General features: G+C 52.6%; 1 protein-coding gene across 3 annotated transcripts in view; it reads right to left on the bottom strand.

The window, feature by feature from the left end:
- Positions 1 to 14,635, bottom strand: part of ARRB1 (arrestin beta 1) — a 202,473-nt gene that overhangs the window by 36,347 nt on the left and 151,491 nt on the right. For all 3 annotated transcript variants that reach the window (XM_084626225.1, XM_084626226.1, XM_084626227.1), the window contains 2 exons: positions 8,065 to 8,109; positions 4,952 to 5,148 (listed from right to left, as the gene is read on the bottom strand). In XM_084626225.1, coding sequence (XP_084482351.1) covers positions 4,952 to 5,148; positions 8,065 to 8,109 — 242 coding nt within the window. The remainder of the gene's footprint in view (positions 1 to 4,951; positions 5,149 to 8,064; positions 8,110 to 14,635) is intronic.

Below are 14,635 nucleotides of genomic sequence, written 5' to 3'. Positions count from 1 at the left end.
CTTCTCTCTGTAGCATGCAGAGTCCTGAAATCACAGAGGCTCCGCCTCACCCTAACCTCCTCCTGTGCTCAGTACTTACGTGGCTCCTATCACCCTTGTGTCTGAACACCTGACAATCATTAATGTTTTTATCCTCACTCACTTCCCTAGGAGGCAGGGCAGGGCCATTGTCCCCATTGTACAGATGGTAAACTGAGGCACAGAGAAGCTAAGGGACTGGCCCAAGTGCGCACAGGAAGTCTGTGGCAGAGCAGGGACTTGAATCTAAGTCTGGCACTCTAACCACTGGGCTGTCCTTCCTATTCTTGCTCACTAATTCCATAGCCAATTGGAGTAGGGACTGTCTTGTATAGATCCAGGGTAACATTTTCTAAGGGTCCTATGTGACTAAGGAGCACAAGTCCTGTTGACTTTCAATAGAATTTAGGCTCCTAAATCACTTGGGCACTTTTGAAAGTGTTACCACAGTGCCCAGCACAATGGGGACGTTATTCCTACTGGGGCTCTGGGCATTACTGTAACACAACTAACTCATCCTCATGACTATTAGTCAATTTCTAGTCAGTTTCACTTATTGGTTTTCAGGTACTAGAGTATGAGATGGGGAATTGTCAGGTTTAAATGGAGGGTGTGGGGTGGGAACCATTTTCACTGAAATGAAGAAACCATCAAAAACTTTCTGTTCAGATTAGGCTTTGCAACCCTCCCTACTTTTAAAAAGAAACAAACAACCCTCCCTCCCCTCAATTCAGGATCTAGTTTAAAGCGAGCAGCCCTTTAAATATCCCAAACCCAAGAGGTTATCAAATGTATAAACACATTTTTAATCTGTGGGATGCAGAGGAATTAATGTTGTTTTACAAGGGCATGGGAGTGTTTACAAATCTGGTGATCCCGGGGAGCTTAGCGGCAGCTTCACTCATGGGAAATCTTGCTGCTTTGCTTTCCTGCTCTGCCGGGGTGGAGCCGAATGTGCTCGCCGGCTGCGCACAGCCTGCCATCTTAAACCACTACTTCACTGTCCTCCTCACCACGCTTTGCCAGCAGGCCTAGGACAGTCAGGCTACTGATGGGCAGAGACCACAGCTCGTCCTGCCAACCAATACCCGGCCGCCCGGGGAGGCGAACCCACGGCCCCTCCCCTTGTGCCGGAGGCCCCTCCCCTCCCCTTCCCTTCTGTCCCCCCTTCTACCTCCCCCTCCCGCACAGGAGCCCAACGCACCCCCACCGCGGCACCCTGGCCCTAGCGCTGGCTGGCCGGGGATGAGGCCCCAGCAGCCCTGGCGCATCACAGCCGCAGTGCCCGGAGCCCCCGGGGGGCGTGGCTGCCGCACCCCCAGCCCCAGGCCGCCCCCAGAGCCGGTGCTCGCGCAGCCAGCCCCAGAGCACCGGGCAGGCAGCTCGGCCCAGCACCAGCTGCCCTGGGGGCCCCGAGTGGCTGCACAGGGAACGGGGCCATGGTAGGCTGTTTGGGGAGGCACAGCCTCCCCTTGCCTACGATGCCCGCCGCCCATGGGGCTGGTCCATGGCTGGGTCTCTTCCATGACTGAGTCTCCTTGGCACTATGGTGATACAAATAATAATTCACCCTTAGAACAAGCCCTTTCCCTTTACGCAGTCTATATCACTTTGGTACCTAAGCACGGCTTTCTCTCCTATTCCACCGGCTATTACAATCTGTAGCATTTAATGCAAGGGTGGGCAAACCACTTTAAGCCAGCCCGCGAGTTCCTGCTGGGGAGCGGGGTCTGGGGCTTGCCCCGCCCCGGAGCTCCAGCCGGGATGCAGGGTCGGGGGCCGTACCACGCGGCTCCCAGAAGCAGCGGCATGGCCCCGCTCAGGCTCCTACGCACTCCAATGGCCCCCTCTCGCTCTTCAAAAGAAGGGACATGCCACTGCTTCTGGGAGTCGCTTGAGGTAAGCACCACCTGGAGCCTGCACCCCTGAGCCTCTCCGCACGCCCCAACCCCCTGTCCCAACCCTGATCCACCTCCCGCCCTCCGAACCCCTCGATCCCAGCCCAGAACCCCCTCCGGCACTCCAAACCCCTCATCCCCAGCCTCACCCCAGAGCCCTCACCCCCCCGCCCCCGCAACCCCACCAACCCCCTGCCCCAGCCCAGATCCCCCTCCCGCCCTCCGAACCTCTCAGTCCCAGCCTGGAGCCCCCTCCGACATCCCAAACTCCTCATCCCCAGCCCCACCCCAGAGCCCTCACCCCCCCCACAACTCCACCAACCCCCTGCCCCAGCCCAGATCCCCCTCCCGCCCTCCGAACCTCTCAGTCCCAGCCTGGAGCCCCCTCCGACATCCCAAACTCCTCATCCACAGCCCCACCCCAGAGCCCTCACCCCCCCCGCAACCCCACCAACCCCCTGCCCCAGCCCAGATCCCCCTCCCGCCCTCCGAACCTCTCAGTCCCAGCCTGGAGCCCCCTCCGACATCCCAAACTCCTCATCCCCAGCCCCATCCCAGAGCCCACACCCCCAGCCAGAGCTCTCACCCCCACCACACCGCCTCAATCCCCTGCCCCAGCCCAGAGCTCCCTCCCATACCCTGAACTCCTCATTTCTGGCCCCACCCAGAGCCTGCACCCCATCCCGCACCCCAACCCCAATTCTGTGAGCATTCATGGCCCGCCAGAAAATTTCTATTCCCCGATGTGGCCCTTGGGCCAAAAAGTTTGCCCACCCCTGATTTAGTGGCACCCCACAGCCTCCTTATCCCCTGGTTCAGGGAGCAGAAGAGGCTGCTGGTTACATTAAAGTTTCCCTGACTGCCCTCTCCTCTGTTGTGTTTGCAGGATTCTCAGACCAGTGCATGTTTTAGTGGCTCTAATGGGATGTCTGTGTGGTTACTGGAAGCTGTGAGAGCTATTTGATTGTGGAATAGTTTCCCCATGGAAGAGGCAGAAACCTCACCAGTTGAGTAATTGTGAGCTAGACTGAACATAGCACTGGAGAATATGCAGTAGGAAACAATCTTGGGCTAGACTAGATGTACTGAGCCAATGTGAGGCAGGGTATTGTTAAGGTCCCATCAGTGACTGCAGAATTTAAAAATGTATGTTACAAACAGTTCCTAGCTCTAAGGGTTGCAAAGAAAGCTTTCCCTACGTGGCCCACTGCAGCGCTGCCTTCCTGAATCTGCAGAGAGCCTGCAACCGCAGCTCTGACGACTGGCATGAGCTACCAATGGGGCATTTGCTCTGATGCAAAATGAGCATAATATAAACACTGTTAACCATCTCCCTGCTGCTGGCAAAGCAGAAACGTGCAGCTGCTCTGGGGTGGTGGGTAGAACATGGGATTGTGGGTGGGGGCTTTAATAGAGCACCGAGGTTATTTATTTATTTATTTTCGCCCCTAGCCTGGTGCCTGGGACTTGCTCCAGTTGAAAGCTCTTCAATTTGGGCTATCGTCTGTAATCCAGCCTATTAGCGCTTGGGCTGGTCAAAGGGTAGAGGGGCAAACAGAGTATATAAATCCAGAACCTGAGAAATCTAGATTTGCGGCCTGGCATGCATTTAGGCCTCATTTTCTTGTCAAATCCGCGAGTGAGAACGCTTAAAGCACCGTTTACCTGTGAATGACTTGTGGGTGGGGTATTAGCTGCAATGTGTAATTGCCCCGTGCGTGGCCCTGGGCTCTGTGTAACATTTATAACTGGGCAGTATTGCCGAAATGCTATTCTAGCGTGATTCTTTCTCAAAAGATGTAAGTCAGAAAAGGCTCTTCTGTGTGTGATTTCAATCTGACTCAAACCAGGAATGCCCAGCGATCTCCAGGAAAAGGCTTATTGTTTTTATTACTGACAAAATCTGGGCCCCGTTGTGCTACGTGCTGTATATACGTGCAGTGAGAAATACGCCCTGCCCCAAAGAGCTGTCTAAATAGGCAAAGGATGGGAGGGGAAACCGAGGCATAGAGGGGCAATGTGACGTGCCCGTGGTCACCCAGCAGGTCAGCGGAGAGGCAGGAATAGAGACAGATCTTGTGATGCTCAGACCAGTATAGCCAAGCGCCTGCCCAGGCTCGGGGGAGGTAGTGGGTGCAACAGGAGCAGATGTTAGACCACTCCGTTGTAACTGGACATTTTTTCTTTTCGTCGGTTACTCTTTAATCAGTATGGGAAGTCGCAGGGAAGGCCACTTTGCTTCTCTAATTTTAGACCACATTTTCCGGCCAGCCAGCAAGCTGCTCCTTTTTGCATTCCCGACCCCAGAGAGAGCTCATTTCGCTCAGAGCAATTGCAGCCCGGTGCAGAGCACCTGTCTGAAACCGCTGAGCTGAGAATAACGATGGACAGTCAGAGAGGGGCTCTCAGCCAAGCGCTCCATAAACTTAGACGAAAAACTGCGTTATCAAGGGATCACGTCACCCTATCATCTAAACGCAGGCACCCCAGGCGTGGAAAGCAACAGCTTTTAAACAGCACACAGCAACCCTGCCCAGCAGCCTGGGACACGGCGGGAAAACGAATCCTGAATCCTATTGGGAGAATTTAAAGTCCAAAATGTAAATATAGATTTGTAGAGGCCAAGGCCAGACAGGAGCACTGGGATCATCTAGCCTGACCTCCTGCAGAGACCTGTATGGGCTCAATACAGCCGTTGTTCTTAGACTGCGTGAGCAGCTCTTAATGGACCAGGGCCAATTGTTGCTGGATCGGGCCCTTTGATGGGAGGAATTTGCACCTTCCCTGTATATGTGCAGCTCCTAGCACATTGTGGGTGAAACTTGTGGTCCCTTTTTTCCCCCCAGCACGGGTGGCAAAGCACCACCTACTGTGTTGCCAGGATCACTTCCTGCAGTGATCCGGAGTTTCCGTGGAGACATCTCATCCACGTTCCGATCTGGTCCAGCTCTGCCTTGGTTTGGGACGAAGGCGCCGCCCAAGGGGCAGGAGAGACAAAGGGGGACAAAGGACAATGAAATGGGAGGAACTCCTACCTCGAAAGTGAAGGGGTAGGCATGCTCGCCGAGCTTCTTAATCAGTCGCTCCTGGAGTCGCGTCAGGGGTTTCTTCTCCTCAGGGACCGGGGGGAAGGCCTGGATGTTGGCCACAAACAGGTCCTTCCGAAAGGTCAGTCCCAGCACGTCCAGATCCTCCCGTCCATAGCGGAAGGCGCAAGTCAGCGTGACAAAGACTGCGGGGACAGAAGGTATCAAACGGGAGAGATCAGCACCAATCCTCTCACCACCATCAGCATCAGGCGACCGACAGACAAAGTGCTCTGCCCAAGTTCCCACAGGCAACGTGTGGCAAAACTGGCATCTGATCTTAGATCTCCTGCCTCCTACTCCACTGGCCTAGCCACAAGAGCAGGCCCATAAATGAGGAAGGAGGGTCTCCTGATTCCCACTGGTGTAACCCAGGGCCACGGGCAGCCACTAACATGGCAGGTTTTCGTGGGTTTGATGAAAGATTCACGTGCAGAAGCACTTTCATGTGTGTGCAGGGGGGGGAGAGGAACAGACGGAGCTGGCAGTCGAGACACGGGGGTGGGAACCTGGATTTAATGACACGAGTGGAGGGGCATTTGCTTCCGTCAATGTCTCACGGTACCATAGTCACACACAGAAAACGAAACGATCAAACCAAAGCCCCAGGAGAAAGAACTCGGACTAGGGGGATGGGGCGGCTGGCTCCATGCGGACTCCAGTCTCACTGGCCCTGCCGCCTGCAGCAAGGTCCGAAGGCCTAAATAACAGCCTCTCCTGCCACCTCTGGAGTGCGGGTGACGGTGGGGGCAGGAGGGTTCTGAATGATTTCAACCCCTCCTCCAAATTGTTTTAGAGCTGAACCAGTCTCTTCCCCGCTCCAGCACGTCGCTAGCAAAGCTGGGCCAACATCACCTTGTTCATTAGCTTGGACATTAGATCCCCATCCTTCTGCTGCTCTTGTCTCTCGTAGATTGCAGAGCAGGGACTGTCTCTATCTGTGTGCTCGGTATCTCTGTTCCAGCACAATTAGTGTTTCCATTACAGTCATGCCTAGAGAGCTGAACTGGGATGGAGGGCGCTGCGTCAGCCTGGCCTCTTGCCCACAAAAGCCCCGAGCACAGCGTCCATACAATACGAAAAGGACCCCGCACAATCCGGGAAAACAAAGGGAGAAAGTACAAAGCACAGGGGCTAGTCACTGTGCTCGGGGACGGGCGCGCTGCATAAAAACCTGAACAGAACAGACTAGTGCTAGGCGTCGCACGCACGTAGTAAGAGACAGTCCCCAATGCAGAGCGCTCGCAAGCTAAGAGGGGGTTAAAAGGAAATACCCTCCCTTGCCCTGTAGCACCCCCTGCTGGCTGAATGTGGTGCTGCAGGCACTCCCTGCCTCAGTTTCCTCCTCCAAAAGTCTTTCTGTCTCTCCTGTGGGGTTCATATGGCTCAGCTCTCCAAGTTCAGTTCCCTTTTGGGTAGCAAAAGTCCAAACAAACAAGAAGTTCTTTTGATCCACTTGGGTTCTTCAGCCCTCGCTTTGGGCTGAGCTCCCAGCCCATTCTGGGCTACCTTTGCATTTCTGTGCTCTGGGACAGAGTGCTGACTCCCGGGCTACCTCCCTTGAGTCACCCCCTGCCCCCCGCAAGACCCTGTTTCAGGGTCTTCCAAAGGCACCCAACTTGCTGCCTGAGGTTCCTCCTCTACTCTGAGTTTTCTTAGCTCTTTTAAAGAAATCACCCCACCTGGGAGAAGAGTGGGTGCTAATCTGGTATACGTAGGGCTGAGCCCAACTACCCTTAAAGGGCCAGCCAACCTGTGATACCCTGTCGCAGCCTGGCAGGTCCTTGCAGGCAAACCTGGCCTATGACTGAGCAGCTACCCATCAGCCTTGCCCCCAGCCTAGGGGCAGTTCATAATGGAGTTAGAGTGACTGACCCCAGCCGCAGAGGACTACTCAGACACAGGTGAAAGGAGAAGACCCAGGAGAGATGTGGTGGAGAGCTCCCTCTCTCTGGGACAGGCCTGGAGCAGGCAGACCGAGGCAGGCTGCAAGGACAGTATGAATCCTGCAGCAGGCCCTGGAAAGATAGCAAGATCCAGGCGGAGACAGCAGACAAGGCAGGACGCTCCTACATAAAGAAACCCCAGGGAGCAGGGTAGGCTGCTGTGGGAGGGAGCTTTGAGACGGGACTGGGAAGTGGACACAGAACTACTTCCATAGCCCCAGGGAGTGGAAGGATAATTTGGTTTTCATTTGGACCTTTTAGTTACCCTGAACGTTGTGACTTGGCCAGAGCGCTGAGTCCCAGAAGACCCAGTGAGAGGCAGGCAGCCTGTAGGAGGCGCTAGGGCCAAGGACACCAGTGACATTACACACACAGACACAAGGGGGTGCTCCAAGGGTAAGTGTGCCCTGTTGCACACCCCCGTTTCACAGACAGGAAAGTGTGAGGTTGCACAGGGGCACAGGGGAAGTCCCTGGCAGACTTGGGACTCAAATCCAGCTCTCCCCTGAGTTCTAGTCAAGTGCCTTAACAACCAAAGCAGCCTCCTTCTTTCTCTATGACCCAGGGCACAGTTTTCCAGCTGAATGAAATGCTTTGTACTCGCCAGTCTTCACAATCAAGACCCCTTAAGAGAACAGAATTTTAGTCTTGAGGTTTCCTGCCATCGCCACGTGGGGCCTTTCGGAGATGTGGTTAGTTGGAGGCAATCCCCCCCTCCCGCCTATTCTGCTAGGCTGAGATTCTCTGTGTGACTTCTTCCAGTAGAGGTGCTGAACACGGCTGCTAATCCCGAATGAGCCCTGCGCACCGGGTTGTCTCCGTGCTGTCAGGAGGTCCCTGGCCCACTTTGGTGCAGCAGATAACTGATCTACATGCACCCCCAGCGATATGTAGGAGCCATGGCTGTGCTTTTCTGTTGCCGTATAAAGCCAGCATGTTTTCAGTGGGGCTCCTGTTCCTTGCTGGTCAGTGTAACCTATGGGCTTGGAGAAGGGGACTGGAAAAGCGCATTAGGATGCCCTGGCAGAACAGGGGAGAGGCTGCTTTCCCCCATGTGGGTTTTGAAGCCCCAGTTAAACATGGCAGTCAGCTGGAATGAAATGGCAAAGCATTTACCTTTCCTTTCTTTTAAGTACTCCGGATCAACCAACACAACGCCATCTGAAAGAGAAGACAGGCAGAATTAGGAGGGAAACTCAGAGCACGAACTGGTCTCCCTTGCATTGGGGCCGGCGGGGAGAATCTCAGGTGTGTCCCGTAAACACAATTCCCTGGTGTCCCACAACATCCCGTCCTACAGATTATGAAAGTCCAGGTCTGCCTGTTCCCCACCAGCCTCACACACCATCTCCATCCATCTCAGTCATGCCCCCTCTCTCCTGCATGGGGCCCCGTCTCTGATCCAGCTCTCATTCCCCTTTGGTCCAGCTCTCTCCACTACACCAGAACCAGATCTAGAGATCCAAAAGGACTTTACAAGCATTAGGCCTCAGAACCTGTGAGGACGGGCAATATTATCCTCACTTTGCAGACTGGGAAACTGAAGCACAGGGAGTTTTAAGGCCCAGATCTTCAGTGGTATTTAGGTGCCTAACTCCCATTGATTTCTTTAGAAGTTAGGAGCCTAAATACTTTTGAGGATCTGGGCTTCAGTGACTTGCCAGAGGTCTCACAAGTCAGAGCTGCGATTAGAACCAAGTTTCAGAGTAGCAGCCGTGTTAGTCTGTATTCGCAAAAAGAAAAGGAGTACTTGTGGCACCTTAGAGACTAATCAATTTATTTGAGCATAAGCTTTCGTGAGCTACAGCTCACTTCATCGGATGCATACTGTGGAAACTGCAGCAGACTTTATATATACACAGAGAATAGGAAACAATACCTCCTCCCACCCCACTGTCCTGCTGGTAATAGCTTATCTAAAGTGATCATCAGGTGGGCCATTTCCAGCACAAATCCAGGTTTTCTCACCCTCCACCGAGCCTTTGACACCCAGCCATGTACTCACTGGTGAGTGCATCGAGAGGCGTTTCTCTGCAGTAGCTCGTCTGGGAGACTATGGCTCACCTCTTTCTTGGCTGTGAATTCAAGCACGTTTCTTTGGGGCATGGGCTGTCTGCCACATACCAAACGGAGGATGACTGCCCTCCAGAGGCAGCTCCCATCGTGAGTGTCCCAGGGTTCTGCCAATTCTGCCTGACCCGCCATTATGCGAGGCTCCTTGATCCAACTGGCTGGACAGCCTGTGACAGAGGCACTGCGATTTACATGCCCAATCCACTTTATAGCAAATACTCAAGGAAAACTTCCCTCTACATGACCCTCATGAGCTCTAGGGTGTTTACCCTCTCCTTGCTCTCACTAACTTTACTGACGGTTAAACACACACCAGGCCAAAGCTACCACGGAAACCCAAGAGAGCTTGCACCAACCATCATCTTGGTCATCATCAAGGATTGAACTTGGGACCTCCCGAGCAAGAACCATGAGAGGCTAATGCTTGAGCCAAAGGACTGTAAGCCCTTAGGAGGGACCCGTAGCAGAGTTATACTCTCTGTGGACCTAGCCGCAAGGGGGACATGTAATCCACACTGAACAGTGGGGTGCATAAGGACTAAGCAGGAAAGCCCAGATCCTCAAAGGTATTTAGGTGCCCATCTCCCATTGATATTTCAGTGACAGCGAGGTGCCTAAATATCTTGAGGATGGGGACCAAAGTGAATAAAGGGGTGGCCTCCGGAGTAGAGAAAAGGTTCCTCTCTGCCAATGGGAATTAGGAAGCCGGGTGACAAAACACACTTCATAAACGTGACCCTCCCACTCGCGCAACACTGGGAGCAGCGAGCGCAGGTGGAATGCGCTGGGCCCAAAGAGAAATCACTCGTGAGGATCAAGTCCCATTGCCGAACGAACCAACTGAGCCCGTTCACCGGACAGTTGCTCTCCTCCCAGCAGCAGAGATGAGCCATTCGCACTCCCAGCTCCGCAGAATGCAGGGTTAGCGGGGAAAGGTTTGGCCATAGCAGAACGAGAGTCCATCCAGGCCTGGTATCCCTTCTGCAGGCCTGCTTTAAAGGGAGGAAACACTCCTGCTGGCCGTAGCAGGCTTTGAATCAGGCCCTGGGACAACAGTCCTCGATATGCACCTGCTAGACAACACCACACGGGTGCAGCGGGAAAGCTTTCTCCCTGACCCCAGCAGCTGATCCGTTGTGCCCTCCTCATTATAACACCGTCAAATCATCGTCCGTCAATCCCAAGGCCAGACGGACCAGTAGATCCTCTCATCTGACCTCCTGTGCAACACAGGCCAGAGAATTTCACCCAGTTACCTCTGGCTTGAGCCCAGTCACTTGGGCCGGACTAAAGCATCTCCCAGAAAGGCAGCCAGTGTGACTCTGAAGGCGTCAAGAGACGGAAAATCCAACCCTTCCCTTGGGAATTTGTTCCAGGGGTTAATCACTGTTAAACGGCCACACCTTCTCCGCTAGACTAGGGAGCCCTAGAGAACCCTGGACCCAGGCAGGTTGTTTGGCTCCTATGATTGTCTCATTAGTACTCTGTGGCAGCAGGTTCCACGGGTTAACATGCTGCACCCAAACGCTGCCTAGTCTCCTCTGTAAATCTGTTGCACCTTCCTTATTTCACTCCTAACAAAGCACTGCTGGGGATAAAGGCAGGGGCAGGACACTAAAGGAGGGCAGCATAGCAGGAGCATGGGAAGAAACGAGGTGTGAGATGTAGGCAGGACCCATCTGTGCCATGCCAGGACAGTGAGGACAAGCAGGCTGGATTGGGAGGAGGGCTCAGGGACCCAGCCCAGAGAGACCCCCCCAACCCAGTTCTGGGGCGGATTTACAGCATGAAGGCATCTGCTTGCTGGTTGTGGTTTAGGGAAGGTGGCGTGTCCTCAGAACCACCCCAGCTGGAGGGTTTGGCCCAGTCTCTCTCTGCGCTCGTCACTCCTCCCTCGACACCTCTCCTGAGCCACACATCTAGCCAAGCTCATCTCCTCTACGCCTCTTCCCGCAAGAGCTGGAATCGCAGAACCCACCAGGGTCACTTGTCACCATCCCTTGGTGTGCCTTATCTCCACAGAGGGGCCAAGCCTATGGGCCGAATTTGAGTCACAGCCCTGCACTGGGACTCAGGAGAATGGGGCTCCATTCCCAGTTCTACCACAAACTCCCTGGGCAAGACCCTGAGCAGGCCCCTCAATTCTTCAGCTATAAAACGGGGACCAGGATCCGTCTTTTCTCCCACCCTCTGTCCATTTTGTCTGCTTAGCTGGTGAGCTCCGTGGGGACAGGGACTGTCTCCCACTCGGTATCTCTACGGCGTTGTCACCGAGTGTGGGGGAGTCCAGGCCCTGCACCCCTCTTCCTGGGATTCCCTGAGACTCTCAGCCAGCCAGTAAAATGGAAGGTTTATTGGACAACAGGAACACAGTCCAAAACAGAGCTTGTGGGTACACCCAGGACCCCTCAGTCACGTCCTTCTGGGGGAGCAGGGAGCTTAGACCCCAGCCCTGGGGTTCCCTGTGTTCCTCCACCCAGCCCCAAACTGGAACTAAACCCACCCAGCCGGTTCCCTGCTGCAGCCTCCGTCCACATTCCTGGCAGAGGTGTCACCTCCCCCTCCCCCTCCCGGCTCAGGTGACAGGCTCTCAGGTCTCCCATCCCCAGGGCACATCCCCAGGTCAACACTCCCCGCTCCCTGCTGCGTCACATCCTCACAGGCACCCAGCTCAAAGGGGCCCTGATCTCAGCTGGAGCTAGGGCTGGTCAAGACACTCCATTGTACCTTTCTGGCTGGGAAATTGGGCTTGCCACCAACCAGTCCCTTTCACAGGGAGCTCCTGCTTTCTTTCTAGAGGTTTGATTTTTCATCAAACCACCAACAACCGGAGTGTTTTCAGGTTTTAGAGGAAAAGTCAAATTTTGCTGCTAAACAGTTTGATGAAAACTATTCCTGCTCCCCACCTCCCCCACATTTTCATCAGAAATCTCAGCCACAGGGCTTGCGGCTTCAAGCAACTTCACACAAGTGTACTAAGCACTTTACCCAGCAGGACTGCAAACTCCTTGGGGCAGGATCATAGCCTGGCATGTCTGTAAAGTCCTATGCGTGTTTATGGTGCTGATGGAGGACGTGAGGATGGACACAGCAGGGAAAGGCTGAGGCCCACCACCAGGAGATGCCGTGGAGTACCTCCGGGCTATCAATCTGGCGCTACCCACTCTAGGAAAGTATTGCAACGCACATGAATCAAAGCAAACAAACATGTCAGCCAGCGAAGGCCCTGTGCTCCAATCTGTGACTAATAAGGGGCAGCCATGTGCTGAAATTAATTAGTTTGTTGTGGGGAAGGGCAGGGGAAAGCTACATGAAAACAAAGCAGAAGAATCCATATCAGCAAAAGTTAAATTGGATTAAGTTAAGTTAGATTCAATGTGCGGATGAGTCAGGTTGCAAATTCCCAGGGAGGAGAAATTAGCAATTTGAAAAGGTTTTTTTTCCCTTAGCTAAAGTAATCAAAGGCAGGACTGTAATTAAATATGAAAAAAGCCACGATGTGCAAGAGGAGAGAAAATGGAGAAGCAATGTTCTCTGCTACTCTGTGTAATTAATCCGGGAAAGCTAAGTGCATAATAAAAATAATAATGAGAATTAGAAATTGACTCTGGTACACGTTCCCAGGCATTGGTGACAGGGCGGGAAGCATCTCAAGACAAACAGTGTAACTTGACTCTGAAAGATACTGTGTAAAGAGCTATGTATGTATCCTGAAAATACATGGTTAAAGTCTGTATCAAAGTATTAGTCACTAGCACGGGAGAAAAACCAGGTTTTCCTCCAGAAATGTCTCTCTCTTGGTCGGGATTTAAAATAGGCACAGTAAGCTTTGTATTTTTAATGGATGCCTGTTTGGATATAAAGTCAAATGTTAACAAAGAGATGTGAAGTCCACGGGAAAGGAGCACAAAGAAAAAGAAACAAGCCACGGGAGGTTTCCTGTGTCTGAGTGAAGACAATGAATTTGGGGGGTATTTCTAGAAGACAAAGAGGACACCCCTTGATCCAGCACCTAGGAAGTAAAGGCTGTGATGTTATTGACATAAACTGTGACGTATAGATCATTGTTGCAAACACTGCTATATATTTGCAGCAAATATTTTACAAAGGTTGCCGTGTAAGGTGTCTATGGAAAGGTTATGATTTTCTGATTGTGATTATGCTATCTGTATGGGTGTATCATTTTTGTAGTTGACGTTATAAATATTGGCTATGTACTTGTATCAATGTGTTTTGATTCTAAGTAGCCTCAGTGAAGCATTTGGTCAGCTTCTTGAGAAGGGACTATTCTCAGTAAGTTCCCAATCAAGAAACACTTAGCTAACAGTGAACTCTGGGAGATACCAACCCACATCTGAGCTTTCCTGGGAACATTCAAACTAACATGTAAACAGTGGTGTCGGCCTGTAAAGAACTGAGTCATGCATGGACATGTGACTTGCCCATGTGACTCCAAACTCCATCTTGCTGTGATCTTGCACAGGAGAACCAAGGGGTTTCCACCCACAAGAGAAAGCCTATAAAAGGCTCCTCCATCTGGTCTTCAATCCTGCTTCTGACCTCTGCAGGAACCTTGCTGCAAACTGAAGCTCTGAACAAAGGACTGAAGGCCCCGTGCCAGCTGTGGATAGACTCCAGAGACTTGATTTGAACCTGCAGTCTACTCCATCACTGCTACAAGCCTGAACCAAGAACTTTGCCATTACTGCTTGTAATTGATTCAATTTAACCAGTTCTAGCTCTCATCTATATTTCTTTCTTTTTACGAATAAACCTTTAGATTTTAGATTCTAAAGGATTGGCAACAGCGTGATTTGTGGGTAAGATCTGATTTGTATATTGACCTGGGTCTGGGGCTTGGTCCTTTGGGATCAGGAGAACTTTTTTCTTTTACTGGGGTATTGGTTTTCATAACCATTCGTCCCCATAATGAGTGGCCCTGGTGGTGATACTGGGAAACTGGAGTGTCTAAGGGAATTGCTTGTGTGACTTGTGGTTAGCCAGTGGGGTAAAACCAAAGTCCTCTCTGTCTGGCTGGTTTGGTTTGCCTTGGTGTGCATAGAAACCCCAGCCCTGCGCTGTAACTGCCCTGCTCTCAGCAATTTGTCCTGAATTGGTACTCTCAGAAGTGTCCTGCCAGAGGAAGCATCATTACAAAGGCACCGTGCATTTGCATTCATGAAAGCAGGGTCTCCATCAACCTTGGCTGAAAACGCTGAAGAGGACGCTGGAGGAGCAAACGTCTTTCAATAGGAGGGTAACCTGGTTAGTTAAGTTTAGTCTCTAGAAAGCATGTTTTTGTTTGAGATGTAACCATTGGCTTCCAACATCCTTATACACTAGCTCCTGAATCTCTGGTCTTTGACAATAAACATATTCTTGTTTTCACTATGCATCTAGGTCAGGGCTGTGGTGTGGAGCAAAGTGCCGGTTCCAGGTTGAATCTTACAAGCTGGCGCGTCCTGTTCCTTTGGGAACAGCCGGCCTGGTAGTTCTGTGAGTGTCCAGTGAGAAGGGGCTGGGCACTGCAGGGAACGCTCCGAGGCCGCGGGCGTTGGCGTGTGCCATTCACTGCCCGGTGCAGAGAGGGCGAGGCCTGTGGGGGCCTGGCTGC

This window comes from Lepidochelys olivacea (genome assembly GCF_965140295.1).
Source record: "Lepidochelys olivacea isolate rLepOli2 genome assembly, chromosome: 1".
NCBI lineage: Eukaryota > Metazoa > Chordata > Testudines > Cheloniidae > Lepidochelys > Lepidochelys olivacea.
Note: the sequence above shows the minus strand (reverse complement) of the source record. Positions and strands in the feature narration are given on the sequence as shown.